The sequence below is a fragment of the Hirundo rustica genome, chromosome 21, assembly GCF_015227805.2.
Source record: "Hirundo rustica isolate bHirRus1 chromosome 21, bHirRus1.pri.v3, whole genome shotgun sequence".
NCBI classification, from domain to species: domain Eukaryota; kingdom Metazoa; phylum Chordata; class Aves; order Passeriformes; family Hirundinidae; genus Hirundo; species Hirundo rustica.
Genome location: NC_053470.1, coordinates 7,077,648 through 7,104,410, shown reverse-complemented (window position 1 = coordinate 7,104,410; position 26,763 = coordinate 7,077,648). Strand labels below are relative to the sequence as shown.

Below are 26,763 nucleotides of genomic sequence, written 5' to 3'. Positions count from 1 at the left end.
TGAATGCTGCTATATACACACACAAACAAACAATTACGTCATGAATGTTCATTTAGGCTCCCAAGTTCAAGTAATAAAGTTCAAACTTGCATAGCATCTTGTGCCACTCAGCCATAAACAGTTACGATTGCATATTAGCTGGAGCAGCCATCTCTTTCAATTCAGCCAGTTTTGGCTGGCCACCATTTTTTTTTAATTTTTTTTTTTTTTTTAAATCCTTGAGTCAGAATGTTTCCTAAAGTCACCAGCCCTGAGGGATGCCACAGACTTCAAAATGAACCTCTTGCTGTTGTTAAGATCCTTTTAAGCCAGAAATTTAGAGTGTTGTCAAGAACAGTTTTAAAAATGTAATACTGTTTATTTTTGCTTCAAAAACATTTCAGCATTCTAAACATACAAAAAAAACAGAACGTTGCAAATTTGTTTAAGTACAGAGTGTTTTTGAACTTCAGTTGCTGCACTGGCTCTTCACTTAGTTGACGATGAAGAGATGTCTACAGTTTCAGTTTAAAAACTACCGCACTTAACTAAAAAAAACCCATACACTTCTCATGCCAGCTGAACCCCCTTTCCAACAACTAAGAATGGCAGCAGAATGCTATTTCACTATATACAGAAAGACAACTTTAAGCTAAATGGACGCCCACTGTAGTGTAAATAGATCTACCCTCACAGTGCATGCTTTGGGCCATGGCACCCCGGGGAACGTACAGCCTCTCCAAGTAATCACTGCTCCTCTAAGGCATCATCACTCTAAGCATGTACCACAAGAAATCTGTCTAGTTTTTACAAACTATAGATATGTACAGTTTATAACCCAGGATTTTCTAGCCAATAACCATATAGTAACACCACCTTACAAATTAAAAAAAAAAAAAAAAAAAAAAAAAATGCTTGAAACATTTTTAAATGCTTTGTTACACCAACAGCAAAGTGCACAGAGTTAGGAGAACACTAGAGCGCCTTTTCATTTTAAAAATGTTTGGAAATATGTACAACTTTGATACAGTTTCAGGGTGCTCACTACACCCATGGCCACTTCATGTAAACCAGTTACAATTTCTAGAGCACTTTTAGAAACTACAACGCGATCGGAATCCAATTTTTTTTTTTTTTTTTTTTTAATTAAGCCTAATAAGGGCAAGAGACACCATCTCAAATAAGAGGTGCTTCATTTACGGTGTTTCCCCTACTCTATGGTATTCACATGGAGACAAGTATTGTACAGTTTTATTCATCATCATCATCTTCATCCTCCTCTTCTTCATCCTCCTCCTCCTCTTCGTCTTCTTCCTCTACCTTTTTCCGAGCAGCTTTGGTTGCTGCTCCCTTTGCGCCATCAAACTTTCCTTTAGACTTGTAGTCTGCAACATCCTGCAAAGTCAAGGGGACGTCTTAATTTGCTCTAGGCAGCAAACACACACAGCAATTTGTACAGCAGCGGGCTTAAGGTGAAAGGGACCGGCCTTGGCTGGCTGTCCCCAGGGGGACAGGAATGCAGACGCCCTAAGCATGCTCATGAACCACGCAGGTCCTGAACCCTGCTGCTCTCTCACAGCTGTTTCTCTGAGGAGGAGAAGAGAACCCAGCCTCTCAAAGTCTCCTGATAACGGGACAAAGCTCCTGCGAGGGCACAGCAAAGCCTTTGTGAAAGCAGCACGAGCAGCCCCCGCTGCACAGCGCTGGGGAAAGCTCTCCCTGCTTGCTGAAATGTGCCCGTGGAGCTCCATCCTGCTCTGCCCCAACCTGTGCAAAGCTCGGCTCTCACTGAGCTGGGGCTGCCTGAGCTGGGCCTAAGGCTACAAAAGCACATCAACAAAAGAGCTGGTACAGAGGAGGCAACAGGTGACAACGCTCCTTACCTTCTCGTACTTCTCCTTCAGTTTGGCTGCCTTATTGTTGTAAGGCTGCTTTTCACCATCGCTGAGGTTGTTCCACATTTCGCCCAGTTTCTTCGCTACGTCCCCAATGGATATGCCAGGGTTCGTGGACTTGATCTTGGGGCGAAACTCTGAACAGAAGAGGAAGAAGCCAGACCTTGGGAAGAAACACCAGAGGACGGTCAGTATTTGCAGCAGCACGCCCAGGGAGCACCCCCTTCCTCCCAACACCCACGCACGCACCAGCACAGAGCAGAAACCTCTTTTTTAACTTACAAAATCAAACACAAGCTTAAAGGTGTTTTGATTTTACTGAGGCCCAGACCTGCAGCCTTCACTCAATGCTCTTTTCTAGTTAAGTGCTCTGTATCCCCTCACCCAATTTCATCTTAGATACACAAGTCTCTGACTCAGCCACTTCCACCACTAAGAGTTCAAGAGTACCAAGCACTGACAATTTGTGTCAGCGCCCTACAGGCTCAAGACCACGAGCTGCCTACAAGGTTTACAAGGCAGCATCACGACCAACCCTGCTATACCAACACTGTGTCCCTCATTTACCTCCTTCCTGGAAACCCGTGCTATACACAGGGTGTGAAAATGAACCAAAACACGAGTGCATTTAATGCCTCAAAGTTACTTACGGCGGTCGTTTTGGGGCATTGGGGTCCTTCTTCTTCTTGCCACCCTTAGCTGGTCCATAGTCCTTCATTTCTCTATCATATCGTACCTTATCAGCCTTTGCCATTTCATCAAATTTAGCCTTTTCCTTGCTTGACATGGTCTAAAAAAAACCCCAAAACACGAGACACCAAATTTGCGATTACCCAACTGTTCAATAGCTGGCAAACTTTATGTAAACAGGCCGACACACATCAACCTGATACGGGAGTTTCAGAATTTGTTTGTTTTCTAACTGGACCACCTTGAGGACGAAGGTCCCGTATGGGAAATCACAGCCAGCACGGACACACTCAGCAACAGAAATGAGACAAGCACAGTCAGAGCCCTCCTTTGGACACACACACACACCTGGAAGGAAGTAGCTGCTGAAGGGCATTCCTTGAAAGCCCAGACTCCAGCAGAAGCATCTAAATGGGCAGATACACGAGGCTAAAATGTTCAGTATTGCCACAGGCTGCAGCAGCACCTGATCAATGGCCAGGACAGCTTGCCAAGAACAGCACATAGACCAAAACAGCACCGGCTCCCTTCGTGTTCAGACACACACACACACCCCATCCTAGCAGATATTATGAGAAGTTATCCCTTCAGGAAGTCACAAATCAAGGTACCTTCCACCTCTCTGAGCACTTCTTAGAAAACTCTGCAAAGTTGACTGGAACCTCTGGGTTCTTTTTCTTGTGTTCCTCACGGCACGTCTGCACAAAGAAGGCATAGGCAGACATCTTGCCCTTGGGCTTCTTCGGATCACCTTTAGCCATCTTGACTCTGTAGGGACAGAGGAAAAAAAAAATCACCAATGAATGATATATAGATGAATGCATACACCTATGTATTTACACATATATGGTGTGCATATATTTATACACACACGTGCCTCCTCACCATCTTCTGACCTGATGCCCCATCAGTAACCCACTTCTTTCTTTCCCCCAACACCTCTTCCCATCCCCAACACAGAGACTTAAAATTATTCTCCCTCGATACTTGGGTTGCAGACAAGCCAAGAGAAACCAGTCACCGCATTTAAGTGTCACATTAATATATATTTACATCATGTCCAAAGACTGGAGACAGCCTACGAAATACACATACTTCTGCCTATTAAGGGTTCTATATGAACTAATATGAAGTATCTGTTTTAGTTGGCTATCACACCGGGGCTGGAGTGGCATGCACAGTGCCAGGCAGTAACTTATCCCTCCATGAGCTGGAAAGTGCATGTTAGCACCTGCTGCCCAGGTAAGAAGGCAGGACAAAATAGCTGCCCCGAAAAAGCGCAATAACCTTTTATACATAAAAAGGGCACAAATAAAGGCTGACTTGAACCACAATAGGACCCGTGGAGCCCTGCGAGGTGAGTTGTGCTTGCTCTTGCTCCACCAAGTGACACATGTTTGAGGCATAGTGGTCAGTGCAAAGATGCAACCGGCAAGTTACCGAAACGATGCTGCTAACTTTTGGGCTCCGTTTCTTTTCCTGCTTCCGTATTAAAATTTTCCCCGCTTAATTTAAAAAAAAAAAAAAAAAAAAAAAAATCGTAACCCCGCAACAGTATTTTCTATTTACATCCTCTAAGCCGCTTGAAAATTTAATTTTTATTAGCGCAACGTTAATATTTAATTGCAGCCCATTAACCCGCCAGGTGCAGCAGAAGCGGCCGTGAGCCGCCCTGCCCGGTCCGGCCGCCGCCGGGACACCGCTGCCTCCGCGGGGGCGGAAAACCCGCGGTACCGGGGGCCGGGGCGCGGAGCTCCGAAGTTGGGGGGCGAGCGGCCCGAGGCGGCCGGCCCGGCCCAGCCCAGCCCGGCCCGGCCCGGTCCGGTCCAGCTCGGTCCGGCCCCGCTCCGCGCCCCTCCCGCATCTGCGCCCCCCCAAGGTCACGGCGCCGGCCGCGCTCCGCGGCGCGGGCACCTGCGGCGGGGCCGGGGCCGGCGGGGGCAGCGGCGGCTCCGCCAGACGCCAATAATTCATCTTCCATTTTGTGAAACGCCTCCTGATGAAAGAAAGTGCCCCTGAAATGCGGCCGGGCGGCGGGCGGGGGGCGCCGGGGGGCCGGGCGGCGGCCGGGGGCTCGGGGCTCCGGGCCGGCCCCGGGCGGCCGGGGCGAGCGGCAGCGGGAGCGGCGGCGGCGGCCGCGCTCCGCGCCCAGGGCCGGCCCCGCTCGCTAAGATGGCTTCTCCCGGCGCCGCCGCCGCCGCCGCGCCGCCGAACAAAGCCGCGCTCCCCCTCCGCCGCGCTCGGCCCCCCGCGCCCGCCGCCCCCGGCCGCCGGCCCCGCCAAAACGCCGCCCCCGCCGCCGAGGGGGCTCCCCGCTGGCCCCCCGGGGGGCGTCGGGGGGTGTCGGGGCCGGGGCGCGGGCGGGAGGCCCCCCCCCGGCCCCTGCCTAGCGCAGCGCTCTCTAACAAAGGCTCCCGTGCAGCCATTACCGCCGCCGCTACGCTCCTCCGCGCCGCCAGAAAAAGAGTGCGGGGAGCCCCGGGGCGGCCCCCCCGGCGCCCGTCCGAGGACACGGGAAGGTGGGGGGAGAGAAGCCGGGGCGAAAGCGAAAGGTTTGAGCCCCCGGCGGGGCGCCGGGAAGGAGATTTTCCTCGCCGCGGCCCCCCTCCCCATCCCTGTGCCGCTCACACGTCTTTCTTCCCTTCGCCGGGGCTCTCCAGCGCCAGCCATATTAATGCCCACAGCACGGGCGGCGCGGCGCGGGGAAAAGGCGATGCGGGGCCCCGCCGCGGGCGCAGCCCCGCCAAAGACACCTTCTCGGGCAGGGGAAGAGCGGCGGAGGCAGAAGCGAAGGGATCGGTGGAGTTTAGAGGCGGCGGCGGCGAGAAAAAAACTGCTTGGCCGGGACCGCCGGGCGCAGCGCGCAGGGTTTATCCCTGTCAGATGCTAAAGCGACAGCCATATTAATGCAGAATAAACAGCGGGCACGGCACTGCGCACGGCCGACAACTTTCCCACCGCCGCCAGCCCCACCGAGCCCACCCTGGCAAGGGGGCACATAAAAAGCCGAGGGCGCCGCGCGTTTTGCCGTGCGACATTAGGAGGCGGCAGAGAAAAATTCCCTGCCCATGCGGGGGAGAAGAGGAGTTAGTCCCGGTGTAGTTGCTGCACCAGCCATATTACTCTCGGCGGCACGGGAGCCCAGCGCGGAGCCGCGGGGCTGCACCGGGGGGCAGGTGGCCCCTCGGCGGCGGGGGCAGCTCCCGGCGGGGCAGGGCAGGAGCACGGGGCACCAACGCTGCGCCTCGCCCCGCCAGCTGCGAACAGCATCTGCCCCGGCACCGCCGATCCCCGCCAGAGAGGGGGAAACAAAGTTTTGGGGCGAATTTCCCCGGTTTTTTTCTCCCCCCCCCCCCAATTAGGGAAAAAAAAAAATAAAATCAAAAAGCTCGGGGGAAGGAAGAAACGGAACGCAACATTTAAAAAAAAAAAAAAAGAAAAAAAAGAAAAATAAATAAAAAGGCACGCCGGGCCAGGCGGGGCAGAGGGACGAAGGCGCGGGGGCAGGGCGGGGAGAGGGGGGGCGGCAGCCGCCCCCCGAAAAGTTGCGGCGGGGCTGCACGTACCTGTATTGTTCGCGGTAGTGTGGACAGGAGCGGAGCGCAGGGCACGACGCGGGGCTCGGCGCGGCTCAGCCTCGCGTTGGCTGCCTACGAGAGCGGCCTGATTGGCTGCGGGGCTCCGCCGTTTAAAACAACCTCCTCGCCCGCCGATTGGCGCCGCCGCCCATGAATATTAAGCGCGGCCGCCCGGCGGTTGGCCGGCGCGGGTGAGGTCATTCATTCAAAAAGAGCGCCCGCCGCGGGAGGGGGCGCGCCCCGCGGAGCCCCCGACACGTGCGGCGGCGCGGACCCCCGCGAACACCCCTTCGGAACCCCCCCGGAACCCCCCCCCGGTACCGAGCGGGGACCCAGCGGCTCCGGCCCCGCCGGAGATCCCGGCGGCGTTGCGGGACACCCCCCGCAGCCGGCCGGCGGTAGCCCCGTTACTGCCGCTCGCTGCCCTAAAGCCGTAAGGGGCGGTTCCGCCCGCGGCGCGTTGTTTGCGGAGCCGGCTGCTGCTGCGCGTAGTGGAGCCGAGCCCGAAATAAACTCCGCTGACAGTCCCGACACGCCGCGGGTGGAGGAAGGAGCGAGGGAGCGAGGAACTGCGTGTCGGCGAGGGGAGGGGACGGGGTTTTACCGCTCGTTCATCAAATAAAGGATCCGCTTGAATTACTAGTTCTTACGCGCTTCTGCGATTTGTTTGGTGTTGACTTTCCGGGATTTGCTTGTTGTTGAAGAGGCTGGTTGCAATGCGAGGAAATCTGTTAAGTGTGCCCTGCTGACTGAAACGAGCCCAGAGCGGCTCTAGGGCTCCTCTGCTCTCTGGGAAGAGCCGTTCCCTATAGGGCAGCTGCCAAATGGTTAAGCTGGTATTCGTGGCTGACCACAATTGTTGGTTGGCTCGGAGAAAAGAGCTGTTATTTTTAAGGCTGGGGCGGCAAGGCTCAGAAACCCCCCCATTCTGTTAGGGGCTGTTGGTAACTGCCACCCTGCTATGATAGCCAGAAGGAGCAGTTGCCCTCTTTAAGGAACAGATAGTGAAAAGAAGCCTCCACCCTGGGCTGAGGCGCCGTCAGGCAGCAGGGTTTTCCAGATACTGCCCTGTGGAAACGCTGATGGCTGTAACAACATATGGCCACAGGTTGCCTTTGCCCGAAAAGAGATCAAAACAAAACGACTGGTGACACACGGAGGAGCTACAGCCTCCTGCTGACAGATCCACTGGGAAGCATGCAGAATTTCACCCCGGATTTTAGCCAAAGTCCTGCCTGGATTTCCCCCTTAGGGTACATCTCAGGCAGCCTAGCAAGCGCCCAATAATCCAGTTGTTGGCCCAGGTACATCACATGCTTATAGAGACCTTACAGCCGTGTCCTTGGGTTTTTCAAAGCACATATGGTAAAATCAGTCTTTCTAGCCTCTTGCCCTATTTCTGCCTTCTCAAACCGAAAGTGTAAAACAAGGGGTTCGTTTATAAACATTAATGAGGTTACCTGAGGGACCGTATTCTGTAGCATCATCACAAAATAAGACAAGCAATACTACTGCAGGATAATCTCTTTGTAGCTGACAAACATCCCTTTCACCTATTTTTAGGGATACTTTCAAGTGTTCCGAACTAGTTGAATAATTAAGGCTTTTTTTTTCTCGGCTCTTGAGTTGCACGATTTTTTATTCTGGAGCACTTTCTTCCTCAAGCCACAGCCTCACCCTCCAGAGCACACCGAGCAGAGAGAGCATTACTGAGGGGATGGACAAGCTGTTCTGGAGCTGGCTTAGGGTTAGGAGAGGCACCTGGCATTGAGCGTGCTGTCCTCTAGTCATCTCCAGAGCATCCCCCCCAGTTCCCATCAGCCAAAGGAAACATTCCCTAAGACGCTTGCTCTAGGAAGGCCAGGAAAGTTTTGACAGCTGGCCAAGGGGCAAAGGAGATATTTTGGTAGCTGAGAGACAGCTGGGTTGGAGGTTTTATCCTAGCACTTGCAGCATGCTTTTGAAAGCAGAGTAGCAAATGGGTGAACGTAACCCCCAGTGGGAAAGCTTCTACTCACCGCCAGAAGCACTGCTGCAATTCTCCTGCAGTGCCCTCAGCCCCACACACTGCACCTGGCCCCTGGGCCCTTTCCTGCCGTGCACCAAGAAATCAACCCAGAAAGTTGGCTGAGCAAATCTAACCCTTTACTGCATCTTCTTCCAGTCCACGCAGCCCCCCTTGCTCATGCAGCTCACCTGTCCTCTCCTGGCCCCTCTTGGAGACAAGGCAGCTTGCTAACCCAGCACAAAGTAAACAAAACCCAAAATTTCACCTCCCCTTATGCTGGATTAAGGGAGTGGAGCAGTGTACCAAGGAGCCAGGTGACTGCCAGAGCCAAGGCAAAGAGTGTGCAGAAGGATACAGCCAGAATCAGAGACACTCCCAAGTATAGGTTTGGTAATTTTTAGGGAGGGTTTTTTTTTTTTTTTTTTTTTTTTTTTAATATTACATATTGCCATGTATTTAACTAGAGTTTCCTATTTTGGAGGGGCAGCTCAAATACACAGTGCATTGTCAAAGCAGTTCCCTTACTGAGGGGCGTCTCAGACTCAGATTTGGCAGCATTTTTGGGAATAGCCACATAGGGTTCCTCTGGTCTGTAGCATACATGCTTGGATATGTGCTATTTCACCCCATCAGCCTTCATTTTTCAGTGCTGATACCTGAATTTCCACTTTTTGTTAACTATCAGCGGATGCAGGGATCAGAAAGCCAAGGAAATTTGCAGTTTACAGCTGCAATAAGGTACTGGATACCAATCAGTCCATTTGCTCTTTGCCCACCTTTGGAATATGTTGAGCCCATGACTGTGATGTTAAGTCTGAAGCACCTAAGATGTTGTGCTCCTGACCATGGCACTGGGGAGATTATTCAAGGCAAGGAGTACAGGAGGCTTCAAGAAATCTCACAGGAAAGCTGTCTGCAGTCCTCCTGGGACAAAAAGTAGTTTTCTGAGACCTTCGAGGCCACAGAATGCCGTGGGTCACAGAAAAAAATAGACGTGTCCCAAGAAGAAACACGCTTGCTGTTCACAGCGTGGGGAAATTCAGGAAAACATTTGTGAAGAATATTCTGCTCTCTCAGGTGCGCAGCCTGGTTCCCGTGAGATATTGCTTCAAGCAACCTGGACATCCATCATCAGCACACTAAAGATGCGCTCAAAAACCCCGGCAGAAACACCACAGCAGGGACATCCCCCGTGCCACCAGGGTTTAGCCAAAAGGCAGGTGCCAGCGCAAGGCATCCTCCACTCAGAGCCCTCCCCAAGGGCGCTTGGGCGAGCTGAGCTCCCTCTCAGCAGCCCTGTGGCACTGTCCCAGCCCGGGCACAGCGATCCCAGCGCACCACCAGAGGTATCGAACCGCCCTGCCCTCAGCCGCTCGCTCCCCGAGCTGCGGCTCCAGCAGGAGAATCGCGACTGCGTTTGGCCCTTCCTCTTCTGCAATCTTCATTGCATCTCTTCAGCGCTCCTACGCGCTGGCAAAATTCTCTGGGGGAGGCTTGACCTGAATGAAAAGGCTGATATAAATACATCCGTAGGGTTCTGCCAGCAATTAGGAGTGAGGATGGGGGGAAATCCCTCCTAGGAATCTAACAAAGCCAGGAAGCCTTTTTAAGCAGAACCAGCCTATCAGAGTGACAGAGCTGACATTTAAGGTTGGGAGGACAATAGCGACGTGAAAAGTGTTAAATGACCTGTTCATCTCACCAGCATGTTCATTAGACTAGTTAGGGGCTGTTTCAAAAGCCTTCAGTGCGGACCTGGCTTCTCCCACCACTGACCTTCTGTGCTAAAATGCAATGGAGATGAAGAGGCTCAATTAACCCTTCTCTGACTGGTATAGTCAAAAGCTGGTCGCAGAGGTTTCATTTACAAATCCAAGTTCTTTATTTAAATTTTATTTTTAAACCAGGAGTTTAACTTTTGTAAAATGAGAAGGAATCATACAAAACCCTCCCAGCCTTACAACACTTGGGATTTCCACATGTGGATTTTCTGATGCCCACTGCCTGAGGCTGAATTCCAAGTCCTGTAACTATAATAAAATATTTGTAATTGCTCACCGGGATCTCAGCCAGTTAGAATATTTCCTCTTTAACCTACGAAACAAAAAGAATTATCTTAAATACACGCTGAAAGTAGAAAATAAAATTAGCAACGGTGTTTAAGGAGCTTGGCAGCGTGCAGGTTCAGAGAGACAGAGGTTAATCTGTTCCCAATTCAACTATGAGAAACCTTATGTTCCAACAATTAAAATATTAGTCTAAATGATCAGGTGACCCCCCAAATTCCCAAATGGAGCAGCACAGCCTGTTATCCCCTGTAGCCATATCCCATTAAGCTGATACCTCTGCAGGAGTACGATACACTCTCGGTTGCACACACAGAATTAATTATTGTCAAATGCACTTCATGGGGACTGAGGTGAGAAATACAAGTTAAAATAATTGACAGTCATGCTAGGCAGCAGTTCAAAACCTCCTTGCAGTGTAACCACAGGCAAGGTAAACACAGACTCACGGTTACCTTCACAGGTGAGCTTCCCCCCGTGTCCTGTCATACTGTCCACATTCCTCTCGGGGCTTTTCCCTTCCTTTCCTTTCTCCTCTCCCTGTTTTTGCTTCTCTTCACACCTTGGCCCTGGCTCTGTCCCAGCACATGCTGCCAGGATGCCCAGGGAGTGGAAGGCAGGCAATTTGCCCCTGCACACCTGCTCCACGAGATTCGCCACAGCACCTCCCACGCTCCCAGACTCCTGGAAATTGTGTGCCCCCTGCACACTGTCTCCTCACATTCCTGCCTCGTCTCTGTTCTCTCCTAACACATCCCTCCTGCCGCAACACACTTTCTTCAGGCGTCTCCTTCCATGCTCAGCTACCACAGGGGCCCATCTGCTTTCATGTATTTTCTTTTTAAAGATGCACTGTCCCAAACCTTGTAAACCCTAAGCGACCTGGCATGAGAGCAGTGAGCAGCACTCAGCTGCAGAGGGGCCTTTCTGCTTCTGCTTCACATGCACAGAACTACACCAAAAAAGAAAAAGGGCATTTAATGAATGAATTAATTAATTAATTAAATAAAAGCACATTTATCTACCTACCCCACGGAGCCAAAGGCTAAAAGTAGAAAGACAGGACAACTGGAAACCATCTCTGCAAGAGTCCCATAGCCTTCAGAGGAGGTGGAATCTAGATGCAATTTTGAAGGAGAAGATTGTAAGTGTTTCCCTTGCACTTTAATTGGCAAGTAATCAAGACCACATTCAATGCAACACAAGTTCTTGCAATCACGCTGTGACAGCAGACCAAGAAACTCTATTAAGAATCCAATGCAATTACAAGCCAACAGCAGTCCAGCAAAGGGCTGGGTATAAAGGGAGGCATGACCCCACATTAGAGAGGAGTCGGGGATGATACAGCTGAGGTGTAGTTCAGACACCAGGGATGTGACACTGAACGAAGCAATCAGAACCTCTGGTGCCGCAGCAAAAAAAGCTGCACTGGATACTTATTTCACAGTCCTGGAACTCTCCTAGAAGGAGAGTTGCTTTCAGATCACTAAATAACTGTTCCCAAAGCCATGAACACCTGCTCCCAGCCCACAGGCAGCACCTGCACTCGGCTGTATCTGAGCTCTGGGTGCATCCTTTCCTCTCCGGCCATCCTGCCACTGCCCACACTCATACACAGGACCACAGCAGCAACAGCACACCAGGGAAATGATCCACTAACACCACTCACATTCAGGTGAATAAAAGAGGAGAACTTTCTCCACAAAGCATAATCTTGGTGCTGCTCTATCTCACAGCACGTGTCTGAGTGAAGCTTTGAGTCTGACCATGGTTTGTAACCGGTCAATACAGGCTGCCTGTCTCCAGTGTCACGGTGGGACGGGGAGAGAGGCACAAAATCCTTGGCTAGAGAGAAGGAAAGATGAGTTCTCTCCACAGGAACTGTGAACCCAGTGCTTGGTCTCCTCCCCACCCCATCAGGCTGCTGGGCAATCAGCTGTGGGGTTGCTTTGCACAGTCCAGCTTCTCCAGCTGGCATCTGAAGTAGGCTGAAGGTCTGGGTGTAGGAAAACACAGAGAACGCTGTGTGATTCCAGTGAGGAAACACACTGCTAGCACAACAGGGCTTAGGAGAGGTTAAAAAAAATCTAATTGTAGTCAGAAAAGACATAAAGAGCATTAGTGCTGCAAAAGTAGAGAAGAAAGCAGCTTTTCTTGATCTATGACCTGCACTACGCTGATGGGACTTAAGACCTCCAAAACTGACTGTAAAGCTAGGAAAAGAATATATTGCCCATATGCATGTAGGTGCAGGAGAAGCAAAATGTGAATTGAAGTTATAAGTGCTTACAGTTTAGGAGAATATTTAATTGCTTGTAAAAAACCCTTTGGGGTAACACTTCACAGATGAGTCCTGCCTCCAAAGGGTCAAGTGGACCTTCAGTTAAAAAAAGAAGGCAAAAAACCAGCTCAGAAAAGCTCTCAAAGCCCCTTAAGCTTTCCCTACTCTGCCCCATGATGTCTCTGTCCCCTACACTATTTTTTTTTTCTTCTTCTTCTTCTTATATATCTGTTCAGGAAAGATTGTTTCCTTTTTGGTATCAGTTTGGTATCACTTCACCATAGCAACAGACAGCAAACAGCATTTCAAACAACTGGAAGTTGCTGGCTCGCTCAGGTAAGCTCTCCTGCTGCAGCAGCCTTGAGTGACTCCCTGCTTTTGGAAAATAAATTAGTTGCATAATTCCAGGTTTATTTCCACTGAAAGAGAACATGCACAATTAACTAAATGCCGCCAATTAAGCTATCAATAAGGCAGGGATGTTTTCAGTGCTGCACTTGTATACAGCTAGGTGTGACAGCAGCTACTGTGGCGCACCGGGATGATTTTGGAGTAATTAACTCGAGTTCTGGAGACAGGCTTGGGCCAAAAACCCCCAAGGGCAGCTGTGTCCATCCTGGGCAGCTCCCCCCTGCATACACCTCTGTGCTGGCACAGACCAAGCTGCCAGCCAGGCCTGAGGTGCCAGAGTCTGGGGATGAGATTTTTGTGAAAGATCAGAAGTTCAGGTGCTTCCCAAGCAGCGCCCAGCACTGAGAACGGATCTGAGCTAAGACACCAGAGTGAAAACTGAAGCACATCAGGCTCAGATTTGACCGTGGAGCGTGCAGGTGTTTGGGCAGATCAGCAGCAAGATAAAGAGGTCAACAGGACGGTGAAGCACTAAGGAGAGGAAGGGAAGTTTTGCAATGCACACTTGTGACTTAAATGAATGTCTTTACATCACTGAAAAGCACAGGAAAGTCATCAACTGTGACAAGGTATCTAACTCACCTTGCTACCAGCAAGTGCTTACCTTGATCCTTGAAGATGTTGAAGGAACAATAGTTTTAGGGAGAAATTTAATAATAAAGGGTGTAGATTTCTGCCAAGTGCTCCCGAATTCTCCCTGCTTTACATTCATTGGACGTCACGTTTTGTTAACATATTTGATTCTTGTTTTGCTTAGGAGTGTAGGAACATTACAGTGAATGAATAGAAAATATATTTACAGTGAGAATGTTTTTTAAATTGTTTCATTTACGCACATTCTTTTTAGAGATGCACATATATATACAAGATACATTAAGAATCGCTTTAAAGGAAGATGAACTTCCTCCCAAAAACTGTGCTATTTAAATTTTCTTTTGGGTTTGTTAACCCATTTTAGGTTTAAAAGACGTTTTATATTGAGATTGGGAAGTGCGTTTTATATCTATAATTAACTTTTTTATTAATTACAACTTATCATATCAAGACAAGTGCTTGATAAAATTCCTCCCAATATCTCAGCTTTCTGCTTTTCCCCAACTAAAAGTAGATGCCTTTTCAAAGAAAAACAGATGAAAGACAGGCATGATGAATATATTAAAGCAAAATAAAAATAAAAAAATCTGCCAGGCTTCCTCCCAGTGTCATCAGTGACAACAGACTTCCAGGATATCAGCAGCAGCCCAGAGTGGCATTTAAGAATATCCAAATAGCTTAGACCCTGCACGGCCCCTGCTGCTCTTTGATTTATAAACTGGTGTCCAAACCCTGACCTCTGGTTGCAAAACCCCACTGAATTCACCAGAATTTCCCAGATGAAGCTCAGGACAGAATTCAGCTTTGAGTTGCTTAATTTTAATTGGCCCATATTATGTTTGTTGTCGGAAGGTGATTTTTTTCCTACCACTACGCAAACCGGGAAGATAAAAATTTAGTAACTAAAAAAGTTTTTACAGAATCCTACTCTCCCGAGGGGGAAAAAAAAAAAAAAAAAAAAAAAAGAAAAGTGTAATGGCATGTAAGAGGCAGAATTATTTGATCTTACCATGAACTTGGTAACTGTGGTGTGTGGGTTGTTGTCTCGTGTTCTTTCTGTCCTTCCATCAGCTCATTTGTTTTCCATGTGGCTGCTGGTGTACTCACAATTGTGTCTGGTTATCATGTGCTGAACGTGATTGTTTTGCACTCAGATTTATTCCCAGCATGAAAATTATTTGAAGGCGGGCGGAACAAGGGGGAGAAACACAGCCATCATCCGAGAAGCTCGCACAGCAGAGTGCTCAAGGGCTTCCTTTCAGATTTGCCTTCCCTGCCAAGAAAAGGCATTGTTACAGTGACAACCCAGAGGCGTGTGTTACAACAGGAAAATCATACGGGATGCAAAATTAAAATCTCAGTCACAGGTGAAGAATGAAGGCAGCAGAGGAGTGCATGCACAGAACTGCTCTTTTCTCTCCTGGAAGAAGTTGGCAAAGCCTTGTCCCTGCAGAGGGGATGCTGTGAGATGGGCAGTGCCCACGGCAGGGTAGTGGAGCACCCTCCCAGCACCACGTCCTCGCTTGGCTCTGCTCAGGGCTGTCACTCCCCTCTCACCAGTCAGTTCAGTGCCCTGAGCTCCCCCAGCCCAGGTCCTGCTCCTCTCTGGCCAAGCCATCACCCACCTGGACCCTGTGCTCCTCTCCCAGCCCCTGGAATTGCTCAGGAGAGGAGACTGTGCCCACAGCAGCGGCAGCAAGCGGGACAGGGTCACGCCTTCCACCCAGCCCCTTCCAGCCCCAGCTCAAAGCAGAGCTCTGCCAGCACCTGCTGACCCCACCAAAGGAGGATTTGGGGGTTTTTGGGCTGCCCCAAGGCAGCGTGGTGGGGTTCTGCAGCACAGTAGGAGGTCAGAGGGACTCGTGGCCCTGCTGGGGTTTCTTCAGGGGAGCACAGGCAGCACCTGCACTCAGCCAAGGCTTTGAACCATGCCTGGTTACAATTTAAGTCAAACTTGTCAAGATCCAGATAGAATTCAGGTGGGATTTCTGTATTTCTGAATGGCAGATTACGCTCCTCAAGCCCCTCTACTTCCAGCTACTAAACATTTCTTCCCTCTTGTAGCAATTCTGGCCAGCAACCCCCACTACTACTCACCCTCTTTGGATAATCACACCCTTACAGTACCTCTCACAGCCCGATGTTTTACAATGAAATCTGAGAAGCTCTGAATAATCCTAATAGCAGTTAGGCAGCGGCACTCACACAATTATGATATAAAAGGTAAGTGTGCTCCCACCAGCTCTCCATTTAAATTTATAGTGATTGGTTCCATACAGTAACGTGGTAAATGAAAAACATCCCCCGGCCTTCATTTAAGAGGTTTATAGTAAATAAAAAAAAAAAAAAAAAGCCGAGGGCTGTGCGTTGGCATCCAGCCTGGCAGCTCTCCGAGCAGGAAGGGGATTCAGGCTCCCTTTCCCAGGCACACATAAAATGCCGGGTGATGTACGGCTCTGCTCCGCCAGGAGTGTGGCTGCAGCAGGAGCCTGAGCAAGTCGGGCTGCTGGTCCTAAGGAAACCTTCTCTGCGAGCCGAGGCTGGGAGGACTGAGGCAGAAATCGCCTGTGCTCTCCTGTGACCTGCTTCCCAGGGACGCTCCGGCATCTTTCCGGGTTTGGTGATGTACCCTTGCCCAGCCACGAGGCAGAATGGAGTTCCCTGATTAATTCAGTGCCCTGATCGCACTGAACAAGGGCTGGCAGCTGTCAGAGTGTCAAGTGCTGACTAAATTTTTTACAAGGAACACAGACCTGGAAGATTTTTAAACCTTCTCCAGAGACTAAAGGCTGCTCTGTTGTTCCGAGTTTAGACTGCAGGGAAAACAGGTCTTCACTCATGAGAATTTAATTTCAGTACCTGCACTAGTACCTTCAGAAAATGCAACCTGGGTCTGACCCTGACTCTTACAATTAAGTCGCACAAGGTCCTGCGCAAGTTAATTAGAAGAAAGGTGCGATTCTGCTACACAAAGCCAAGCATCTGGGGGATACTCAACCCTATCCTGCTGCAAAGTACATCTCTCCTGGGTGAAAACACCGAGGTACCTGCTCCTCTGTGCTCCTGCTGTCTGAGGCCGCCCTGGGAGCCTGCAGGTCCCCTCACCCAGACCCCAGAGCACAGCTTTGGAGTAAGAACAGCCAATCTGAGCCACACTGAGAGAAGTGCCCATGGCTGCTCTCCTCAGATCAGCTCCAAGAAGGGTCCTGCAACCCAGCCAACCAGTACAGCAGGCACCAGAGAGGCTTTCAGCATCTTTACACTCCCAACATCACCTGTGCACTGATTCCATGGTGCCCAAAACTTCCTTCCTTGCCATGAGCCTGCATTGGCTCTCCTGCTGAGGGTGGGAGGATCCTTCAGGTTTTCACCCCTTCATCAAGCTGTTTCTCCGACAGCACCCAACACCCTTGCCCTGCTTCTATGTCCTGACACTGGTTTTCCCTCATCCTCTCCATCCATTTCATCCTTACAATAAATAAATTAAAGAAGGCATTTCTGGCTGAGCCTTCACCCTGCACAGCCCGTACTGCTGTCAGGTCCCTGCTGAGAGGCTCCTCTCCCCCAGAGCTGCTGGACAGTGCCCACCCTGACCTGTCCCCACCACCCTGCTTCAGCACACCCACGTAAGGGATACTGTCTGCCCCTAATTTGCCGGGATTTCACACCAAAAATGCACACCAACCTTCCCGTGAAGGGGGAAAGCCGCCAGTCGTGCAACATCCATCGTCAGGCTGCAGCTCCTGGCCTGGCAGCTTGTGCCTGGCATCTGCCTTGCAACCCCTTCCTTGTCACACCTCGAGGCTCGCCCCGTCCTTAAGGAAACTCTCCGCCCCCTACAAGAGGACACGAGGCCAGTTTGTGTTTCTGGAGGCACTGGGAAGGGCTGTGCAGAGCTGCCTCTGTAAATCCCTCCGGAGGAGAAGATCTGTGCCCCCTCCCCCAGCTGCGAGGCCTCACACTCCAGCAGCACGTTCCAGTGTGCCTGGCACATCTGCTGAGCGCGGGTAAAACCCGACACTGCAGAGCTGTGATTGATGTCACCAGGGTAAGGCAGGGCTGGAGAGGTCCCTCCCTGCCGCAGGAGAAGTGCACACTTCTGTCTCTCTGCTCACGCATCCTGCCCTTGTGATCACAGGAGAAGCCTGTGATGAGATTGTCACCTCTCCTCCCCCTCTCGCAGCGCCCAAAAGTCCCAAGGCTTGTGGCTGCTGTGCCACCCTACAAAGGCAGAGGAAGGGCTTGTGCGTCCCTGACAGAGTGCCTTCACACGGTGCCCCCCAGTCACCGAGCTTTGGGGCAGCGCAGGCAGCTTCACCTTCCACCAGCTCTATCTCCAGCAGAGCTGGCAGCCAGCTTGGCTGCAAGAGGAGTTAACTCGGTGGAAGGAGGCAGAGGAATAAAAGGCCTCCCTTTCTCTGTTTGTCAGGCAACAGGTCACACATGCTTGCAGACAGATCCCAAAGCCTGTCTCTACTCTCACATTTCCTCTCTTCCTTTCTCTGACGCTTTCCTGACATATCTTCTTGTGCACTTTGCTCAGCTTTTGAAGTAACACTCCTCCCTGCTTGTTCTCCTTCCCACTCCTTGTCACTGAAGTCCTGCTGCTGTCATCACACTCCCATCAGACTTCTCCTTTCAACTGTGCGTTTCCACGCTGTCTCTCCCAACTGTCACATATGCTTCTGGTTCAAACATCTGTTCCTCCCCCTCCCAGGGAAGCTGCTCCAAAACAAGCTGCTTTCTGTCTGAATGGCAGGGAGGATAGGTTTGGCTGTACATGTGGCACTACCATCACACTAAAGGCTCCTCTTCTGTGATTTGGTCACACCAGTTCCCAGGGCTGCAGGCTTAGGACCTCCTCATCCTGCCAGGAAGAAGAGGGAGATGCCTTTTTCTTGCACCTCACAGCCTGGGTACTCAGGGCTAAGTCTCTGCTCTGCAGGAAAGCAAAGGAAGGGGGAACTCGCTGCCCTGCACAGAGGGAAGGTCTGCATGATCATCCTCTGTTACAGGATGCCCACTCAAGAATGGCTCAGCCCAGTGGAGAACCAAGAGGCCAGCAAGGAACTGAAATTACAGGAGCATCGTGGCTACCCGGTGCCCAGCTGGCGCTGCCTGGTGGTCTCAAAGGTCTTGTGTCATTGCAGGTGTGTCTCAGGCCAGCTCCAAACTCGAAGTGGGGTTAATTTAACCCAGGCAGCATGGCCAGCAAGGTGCCCTGCACAGCCTCCCAGTCCCGTGGGGCTCAGGGGCAGAGCACATCTCCAGCTCTGCAGAGGCCACACTGCCTGCACACCCAGCTCTGCTGCCAGCCTCGGTCTGCCCAGCCTCACTGACACCATCAGAAAAGAGAACAAGTGCTCTCTGACCTGCTGCTTGCTCTGTCCCCATGTGCTGGCTGGGGGCAAGGCCCCACAACAGGTGTCAGAACTTGGAGAAGAAGGTTCAGAGAGGTTTTATCAGCATTGCTAAGTTCTGCCCATTGAGAAGAAACAGAAATGCAGTTTCTATTCTATTCCCTTTTCAGCTGCTTGTAAGTTTTTCAAACAGCCTATTCAGGGTGAAATGTTCAGTGCTTGGTCTCAGATCAGAGATGATTTCTTTTATTTTCCCCTATAGGAACTGTGAGCAAAATACTAGATGGAGTAGATTTGGAGTTTGGGGAGCATGAGCAATCAGATATTTCCCCCCTGTTCCCTCTGATACCATATGTTCCAGTTGGAAATTTTACACTTGCAGACTGGTAACTCGTAAATGGGGGAGATGATAGACTTCAAATGTTCTCATTGAGAGGCAGAAAACAAACCCAGATTTAACAAAATAATTGGTTCAATACTGTTAAGATGAGTTTAAAGAATTCTGATAATGCTTTCCCCTTCCGTCGCGTCCCAGGAGAGACAAGTACACACATTTTATTTCAATCTCTGCGCTATAATTTTAAGGATAGTTGACATGAGGTGGTCTTTGTTAAGATGTATCTATTTGCTTCGAAATCCAAAGAAGTTCAGCACTTACAGGCTGCCAGAAATCACAGACTTATTATTCAAGGAACTTTTGAGCTGTGCTGTCAAACCCATCAGAAGTCTGTACACTGAAGAGCTCCTATTCAATGCATTTCTGTGCTCATTTACAAACCCTACAGTGGAACTGCTCGAAGCTTTATTCCCCTCAACTCGAAACTCACTTAAAACTAAAGCCAGGGAGCCCCAGTGTTCCTGTAAAGGCATGTTTGGAAACCCAGCCTTCGAGAGGCAATGGCAGCCTGATCATCCTCACCTGCAGTGCCAGCTAGGTCACTCAAAACATCACAGTCTAGCTGGTTTTTTAACTTCAAAGTCAGTCCTGCAAACCCCGGGCAAGCTTTGGGTAAGCTGCCAATACCCTGCATGTTGGTATAAATGCAGAAGTTCTGAGACACAGACAAGGAGATTCAAGCACTGATAGCTCCTGATCACAAGTGCTCCATCGTGACCAGATTCATGTCTGCACCACAACCATAGATAACTCTATGCATTATCTTTTCCAGGGGCCAGGTTTACTAAGGGAGACAACGCCCCTATTTCCTTCTCCCCTTCCCACTGCAGGGCACAGATGTCCTTTTGTACTGGCTGTGGAGACGCTGAGCAGCTGCCCAGCCCACCCTGCAGCCCCCACCCCATCCGTGGTCCCATTCACAGCCGAGAGAGAGGCACCGCTGACAGCTCACGTGTATTTAACCACTTGGGCAGCAGGTGACTACCAAAACAGCCGTAAAACAGCACACAAAAATCACCCTGCTTGGGCAAAGAAGTCTCCTGACCTGGAACTCACCGCACACCAGGGCTGGCAGACCATCCAGGAGGCAGATGATGGATCTCTTCCAATCCCACTGACCACAGTGACCCAGCAGCCACCTGGAACACAGCAAGAGATGAAATCTCTGGCAAGCAGCTCCCAGCCTCTTCTCTGCCTCCACAGCATCTGGCACGAGCTAACTTTCACCTCAAGCTCCTGATCTCTTTGATCTCCCAGATAGTTATGTACCTTAATGATTCATGATTGCTACTCGAGTCTCACCTGCAGGCAGGGAAGCCTCCACACCGACCTACAAAGGTTATGGGATAGCTGCGGGCTCACTTCCCCAGCCCCTCCTGGGAGCTAACTCCTTACACCGGTCTCACAGCACGGTAGTTCTGTTAAGTGCTGTGGAATTAATCATGATTTATGCCAGTTGAAAGGAGAGAATAACCAAGTCCTGTATCCTCACCTCCTGAACTGCTGGTACTGCTCTAATCTAGTTCGTACTTCAAAGTGCTTTATTCCAGCCAGGTTGTTAGAATTACTTTGAGCCTGTACCCTTAAGCTCTGGTCATTCTTTGCTGTAATTCCTTGCTGTGGCTTCTGGAAAGGTGTTTTTCTCCCTCCACTCCCCACAATAAATGAGTTTGTCACTTGAAATATACTGCCAATGTGTTACATGTCCCACAGTGTTTGTGGTTATATCAGAAGTGTTTGTTTATGGCACCATAATTCAGCAATATCTTGATTACAGGAGAGATGGTGTTGTAACTCACTGCGGCTCAAGAGAATATTATTTTTCTTTTCCTTTAATATAAAATGTTGATTTTCAGTCAACACACAGAAAGAAAAGGGTGCAGCTTTTGCCCCAGTAACCAGCTGCCTTGTAAACCATAAGAAGGTGTTAATTGTTCCAAGTGCTGCTTGTGGTCGGGGGTAAAAGCTAGAATGGGAGAGATCACAAGAAACATCTGGGGAGATAAAGTCAGCTGGTGTCTGGTCGGAGAAAGCCTAGCAGGTAGGGCTGAGGTGAGAAGCACCACTGCCACCAGAGGTGCACTGGAACTGTGGCCACATGTCAAAGACCTTGAGTGAGGAGCGCAGCACACCCTGGGAGCTTGGTGTGCTTTTGCCAGGCGCACTGAGGGTTCAGCGCTCCACCACCACAGGTGACAGCTCTTCCTGACAACGCTCATTCCCTTCTCCTGACCAAACCCAGCTCCATTTACCCTTCTGCTCTGTGTCCTGGTGTCTTGGCATTCCTGCTCCAGAAGGTTCCTCCATCCAGCGTGAATTCAGGCCGGTCCTTCCCGTCACACACCCACCTGGGCTGCACCACACCTTCCCTTCCCCGCCCCGCTGAGCGGGTCCTGCTCTCCGGCTCTCTGCGCGGCACAGCACCCGCACCAAGCATCTCCCGGGCGATCCTGCTGCGCTCGCCCCGGCTCCGGGAGGGCAGAACGAAGCATCTGTGCCCCTGCCGCAGCCTTCTGCCAGGCACAGCCCCCAAACCCAGCGGCTTTCGTGCCGGGAGGCAGCACCAGGAGGACTCCGGAAGGGGTCTCAGAGGGAGAGAAAGGCTGTGTGAGGGCTTCTCTCCCACGTCTCCTCCCTCAGACGAAAGCAAGCTGGCGAGGCAGCAGCCTCATGCTCCGCAGCATCTGCCGCCTCTCCCCTCTCTCCGCCTGCCCGGTGCTCGCCACCCGCGGGCAAACAGGAGCGCTGCTCGGGCTGGGGGAAGGTTTTCTGCCTCGTAGCCACTCGCCACCTCTGAACGCCCACCGAACCTGCCGCTGTGTGCGTTCCCCAAGGGAAGCAAGGCAGGGAGCGGGGAAAAGGCGGCGGATTTGCGAGGTAACCCCTCCCAGGGGCAGGGTTATGCTAAGCAGGAGGCTCTGCCCCAGCATGGGACGCGGATTACATCGACACCGCGGTAACATATGGTGAGGAGGGCTCGTGTCCCGCAGAGAAAAAGGAGGGGACACCAGTATTTTCTCCTCCCTCGGACTCCATTGTCCAGGGCTGTATTCCTGATGTCTCATTAACTTCTTGGGGGGGGAGGGGGCAGTTTTTCCCCCTGTTGTTTTTATTTACTAACTCTCGGTGTTTATGCGTTGCAATAAAGACATCGCAGCGAGCCGTGCCACAAAGCCCTGAGTGCAATCTAACGACACGTCACGCTGGGGGTGAAGACTACATTCAAATAAAAGCTTATTTTCTTTCTCTTGCTTCCCCTGGTACAGTTGCCCATGGTAATGCAGCCACCTTCATCTCAGCACAGCCTGATGTAGACCTCTGCTGCTGATCAGGGCTGGGATTTCTGCCATTCATCCTTCACACTAAGAAAACACAGTTTGAGTGAATAAAGCTGAGAAACCCTGAATTTTTTTTCCAAGCGGAGTGTGCCCGGGCAGCACTTCAGATAGCAAAGCTGCATTTTAACTGGGATCTGTGGGAAAGGCTGAAAAATAAAGATGAATGAGTTTGGTTGGGTAATTAGATAATAAAAATGAAGGTTTTGGAGTTCAGCCCAGAAATATAACCCAGTATATGTGGCTGGCTAGCCTGCTTCACTCTCCTGCTGCTGGCAGCGCTGTCTCAACCCAGCAAGGAGCTCTGTCCTTCAGAGCCCAAACACAGAAATGCATTTGTGTAGCACAGGATGAGTGGCACAGGACCAATCCTGCCCTCTGCCAGTCTCCCAGCAGCTGGATTTACTCCTCACAGGCCAGGCAGGGCTGCAGAGGCGCTGCAGGACTCAAAGTGGTCTTCCAAAACCCAGAGAGGGCTTGGGCACTGGAACAGGGAAATGGTCACAGCACCAAGCCCGACAGAGCTCAAGAAACATTTCAGTAATGCTCTCAGGAACACGGTGTGGATCTGGAGCTGTCCTGTGCTGGGTCAGGGGCTGGACTTGATGATCCTCGTGGGTCCCTTCCAGCTCAGGAGATTCTATGAACTCTGATGCATATCTCCCACCAATAAATACTACTGTGGCTCTGTAGAGGGTGGTGTTTAGGGTAAAAAGGGCAGCAGAGCCAGTCCGAAAGGAAAACTGGGGGTGGTTTTGCTTTCTGGAGTGTTTTCCTAAATTCAGCTTTCAAATTGCTGCCGAGCTGAAAAGCAAAGCAAAAGCAAGTTCTCTTTGACTTGGGAAATCCTTCAAAAATAAAGCAAACTCATTTTGAAAGGCACTTTGTCAGCTGCCCTATTTTTAGGATTGACTCCTACAGGTCCTTCCTTCAATGATAACAGTTTTGCCTGAGCAATGACTAGGGACTGCAGGATTTAGGCTCTTAATAAAGCAATTGTGTAATTAAAAATAAATGGGTCTCTAGTGTCACTATTTAAAAGAAAAGAAAACTTAGATCAAATAAGGCAATTCTTTCTTTTTGGTGTAGTCTGCTTGGATCATGCAGAGCTTTAATGACGCAGTCACAAATGTTGTATTTAAAAGGCCTCTTAGTTGCTGAGAGGAGCCCCAGGAGAGGGCTATTAACTGGCCAAATTAGGCTATTTATTTTTGTGAGTTTTGCAAGTTTGAAAAAGAGAGGCACATTTTCACTTAGGAGAGTGATATTTCAAATAGGTCACAGGAAACTCTGGCAGGCGGGGAGCGAAGCAGAGCGTCAGTAGGAAAACATTAACCAGAGACATTTTGCAAGTGCAAGTCGACATTTGGGTTCCTAATGGCTTCTGAAGTCCATTCAAAAATCTTCCAGTGAACATAAAATAGGGGCAAAGCGCCACAGCTGTGCAGGAGCACCAGCCTGATCCTGAATCCCTGAAAAATGGCAGAGCCATGCCCAGGGTGCTGCTGTGAGAGAGCCAGGGCTGCCAGCACGGCCAGTGGGACGTGTTTGGTGGAGATGGACTCTGCCTTTGGTCAGGAGAGAGCTGGGGCTTGCACAGACAGACAGCCAGCCCCAAAACCTCACTGCACCTCTGCTGCCTTTAGCTTTGGTTTTGATTCTTAGGACAAACCACAAACTTCATCTTCCTCTCACATAATCACAGCCTGGAGCAGATCAGGAGTGACTTCAGTAAATCCTGAAGAGCAAGCTGCAGGTACACCTCCAGCATCAGGCACTACATGGTTTGAGGACAGGTTGGGAAAGGTGCCTCCACACCACCTCTGCAGGCACATGCTCACCAACAGTACACCCCTTCCTCCTTTTCACCTTTGCAAACAGAATCAATCACCTCAAAGCCCACTCAGGAATGATTCAGGTGAAATTACTTTGAAGGACTGGTCCACATCCCATTACCTTCAGCAGCTGAGGATGAAATCAGGAATTGAGAAGCCTCTGGAGCAATGTCAGGCTGTCACTGGGTCCTGTCCTGCTCCAGCAGGGCTGGGCTCCTGTGAGCTGCTGCCACACAGGCAATGAGAGCACCACAGCATCCGGATGTAAAAGTTTTGAAGGATCAGGATGAGAAAATAAATGATATAGTAAGGTAATAAAAAGCAGTGTTCCTAGAAAGTGAGGTCTAATAGGTTCCTCTTGGTGGATTATAAATCCATCAGCCATACATGTCATAAAACAAACCCAAAGTTAAAGTAACCACATGCCAGAGCAATCTTCCTCAAGTTCTTTTCCTACGTGAACTGGGAAATTGAGGACTCGAAGTACTGGCATGTCTGAGGCAGTGACTGTCGCATCAGCGCTTCCATCAGTGAGTAACAAATCTCTGCAAAAACACCTTTCTGTGACTGTGGTGGGACAGGCTCTCAGTACCACGTTCTCCTCCTCTGTCTGGGTGACCAAGAGGAGCTGTGGGTGCTTTGTGCCTGGAGTTTTCACAGGACTTCAGGTTTTTTATGACACAGACAAACCAGCAGTTCATTGGATCAGAATGAGGGAGCACTGGTGGAAAGTGAGCTGAAAGGGAAATTTGGAGCACACAGCTTCACCAAAAACCTTGTCAGCCTGTACACAAAATGTCAGGCAGACCTGACCCACAGCTTTATTCTTCTCATAATCATTGTACTCTGCCATACTAACACAAAGCAGCCCGTCCCACCTGAACCAACCCAAACCAGGAGGGGTTTCTGGCATGCTGAGGCTTTGTCCTGCACTGTGAACAACACTGTGCACGCAGGAGGAGGAAAGCAGAGGCAGAGAGAGTCCCTCCAGCTGTGTCACAGAAGATACCCCTGCTCCGATCCGTGGGGTATATGACAGGGTGGGCATATTTTTCAGAGAGGAGGGAATTTATAGGTACAGGGAAAGCAAAAACGCATTGCTTGGCACGAAAGAAGCTATAAATAGTGTGACAATTGTCTCCAGAAACCCAGGCCAACCTCTGCCCTGATTAGCAACCACACACTGTCCCTTTGGACTTTACTGATGCCGGTTGCAGTCACCAGCTCAGCTGGCTCAGTTGGGTGTTACTGCCTTTAAAACTGCTCTAGCAAAAGCTGCCTTTTCCAAGGAGAGACAGAGGCTGGTTCTCTGCCTCAGACAAACCTGCTGTGGCTCCAGTGTTGATCATTGTGCAGTTGAACAGTAGAGTTCTCCAGCTGGACACCGTGCCTGCTTCATGGTGGTAACTTTTCCAGACCTACTCCGTGTATTAGCTCAGCCTGGCAATATTTATTTAGCAGATAAAACTTTGATGCCGCTCCTGCAGAAATAGTTTGCAATATATTAACGAGGCTGTAATATTAGTCAAAAGCATTTTTTCGTGTGCCCCCCCAAATGTTTGGTGTAAAAGGATCAGCAGATACCAAAGGTCACAGGGCAAATCCAGCCCTTATGACAAATTAACCAACAGGTAAAGCAAAAGGATGAGGGTGATCAGGGATACCATAAACCCCTCTCTCCTCCAAGACCTTGCAGCTCACAGCATGCTGCGGATAGTGCATGCAAGGTTATTGCTTCAAACAATTCAATATGATCCAAGTCCATCCAGACACAAAGAAATAATTCATCCTTTTCCCATGGATGGGCACAAAAAACCCCATGCCATAGTGCCATGCAGGGACAAATAGGTGTTTCCTGCTCAAATGCACCTGTTTGAACTCACACTGCCTGCCTGGCTGAAGCGGGGCTTTGAGAAGAGACATTCCTCATGGTGATGAGGGGCTGGCAGAGCCCAGTGCAGAAACCTCCCCCTGGCCTGCTTTCTTTCTTTCTCTGTTTCTCCATTCAGGAAAAAGCTTCTGTCACAACAGCTGCTGATTCATTTTCTGACTTGGTGCCGAGCATGCCAGACATAACATTTGTTTGCTGCCAAAGTGGTAAAAACAATGACTTACCAGCTCATTTTTCTTCAGTTGATTATGTGGTAGGGGGAGATAGGAGCTTTAATTAAAATTAGATAAGGAGGAGAATAAATCCGCTGAGATGCAAAGAGCAATGCTCTGGGAGGCAGGAAAGGGGAGAGCATCTGAGGAGATGCAGGGGTAACCATCAAAACAGAGGAAAATGAGGGAGCTCATGGTCAGTGGTGAGGGATTCTCTGGTTCCTTGCTGCC

General features: G+C 50.4%; 1 protein-coding gene and 1 long non-coding RNA gene across 4 annotated transcripts; both read right to left on the bottom strand.

Annotated features, from left to right (window-relative positions):
* Positions 1-337: 337 nt before the first annotated feature.
* HMGB3 (high mobility group box 3) lies at positions 338-6,229 on the bottom strand. The gene is made up of 5 exons (XM_040084008.2): positions 6,131-6,229; positions 3,176-3,332; positions 2,525-2,664; positions 1,863-2,037; positions 338-1,374 (listed from the first exon to the last, which is right to left on the bottom strand). Exons 2-5 carry the CDS (start codon positions 3,323-3,325, stop codon positions 1,231-1,233), a joined length of 609 nt encoding a protein of 202 aa, XP_039939942.1. The 5' UTR covers positions 3,326-3,332; positions 6,131-6,229; the 3' UTR covers positions 338-1,230.
* A 481-nt stretch (positions 6,230-6,710) lies between these two features.
* Positions 6,711-25,997, bottom strand: LOC120762175 (uncharacterized). 3 transcript variants are annotated; one of them, XR_005703855.2, is made up of 6 exons: positions 25,754-25,997; positions 20,305-20,398; positions 14,512-14,775; positions 11,246-11,333; positions 10,209-10,244; positions 6,711-9,649 (listed from the first exon to the last, which is right to left on the bottom strand). It is a non-coding gene; the product is annotated as an uncharacterized LOC120762175 (long non-coding RNA). The 3 variants fall into 3 exon arrangements; XR_005703853.2 differs by lacking the exon at positions 25,754-25,997 and having other exon boundaries at positions 6,712-9,649; positions 20,305-20,503; XR_005703854.2 differs by lacking the exon at positions 25,754-25,997 and having other exon boundaries at positions 6,713-9,649; positions 20,316-20,503.
* Between the last annotated feature and the right edge of the window lie 766 nt (positions 25,998-26,763).

Excerpts from the sequence above, each read along its gene's own strand:
- HMGB3 (XM_040084008.2), bottom strand. The coding sequence starts at position 3,325 with ATGGCTAAAGGTGATCCGAAGAAGCCCAAGGGCAAGATGTCTGCCTAT. Across the intron at positions 2,038-2,524 it reads AATGCCCCAAAACGACCGCC|GTCTGGCTTCTTCCTCTTCT; the intron begins GTAAGTAACTTT and ends TTTCTTCCCAAG. Across the intron at positions 1,375-1,862 it reads TGAAGGAGAAGTACGAGAAG|GATGTTGCAGACTACAAGTC; the intron begins GTAAGGAGCGTT and ends TTGACTTTGCAG.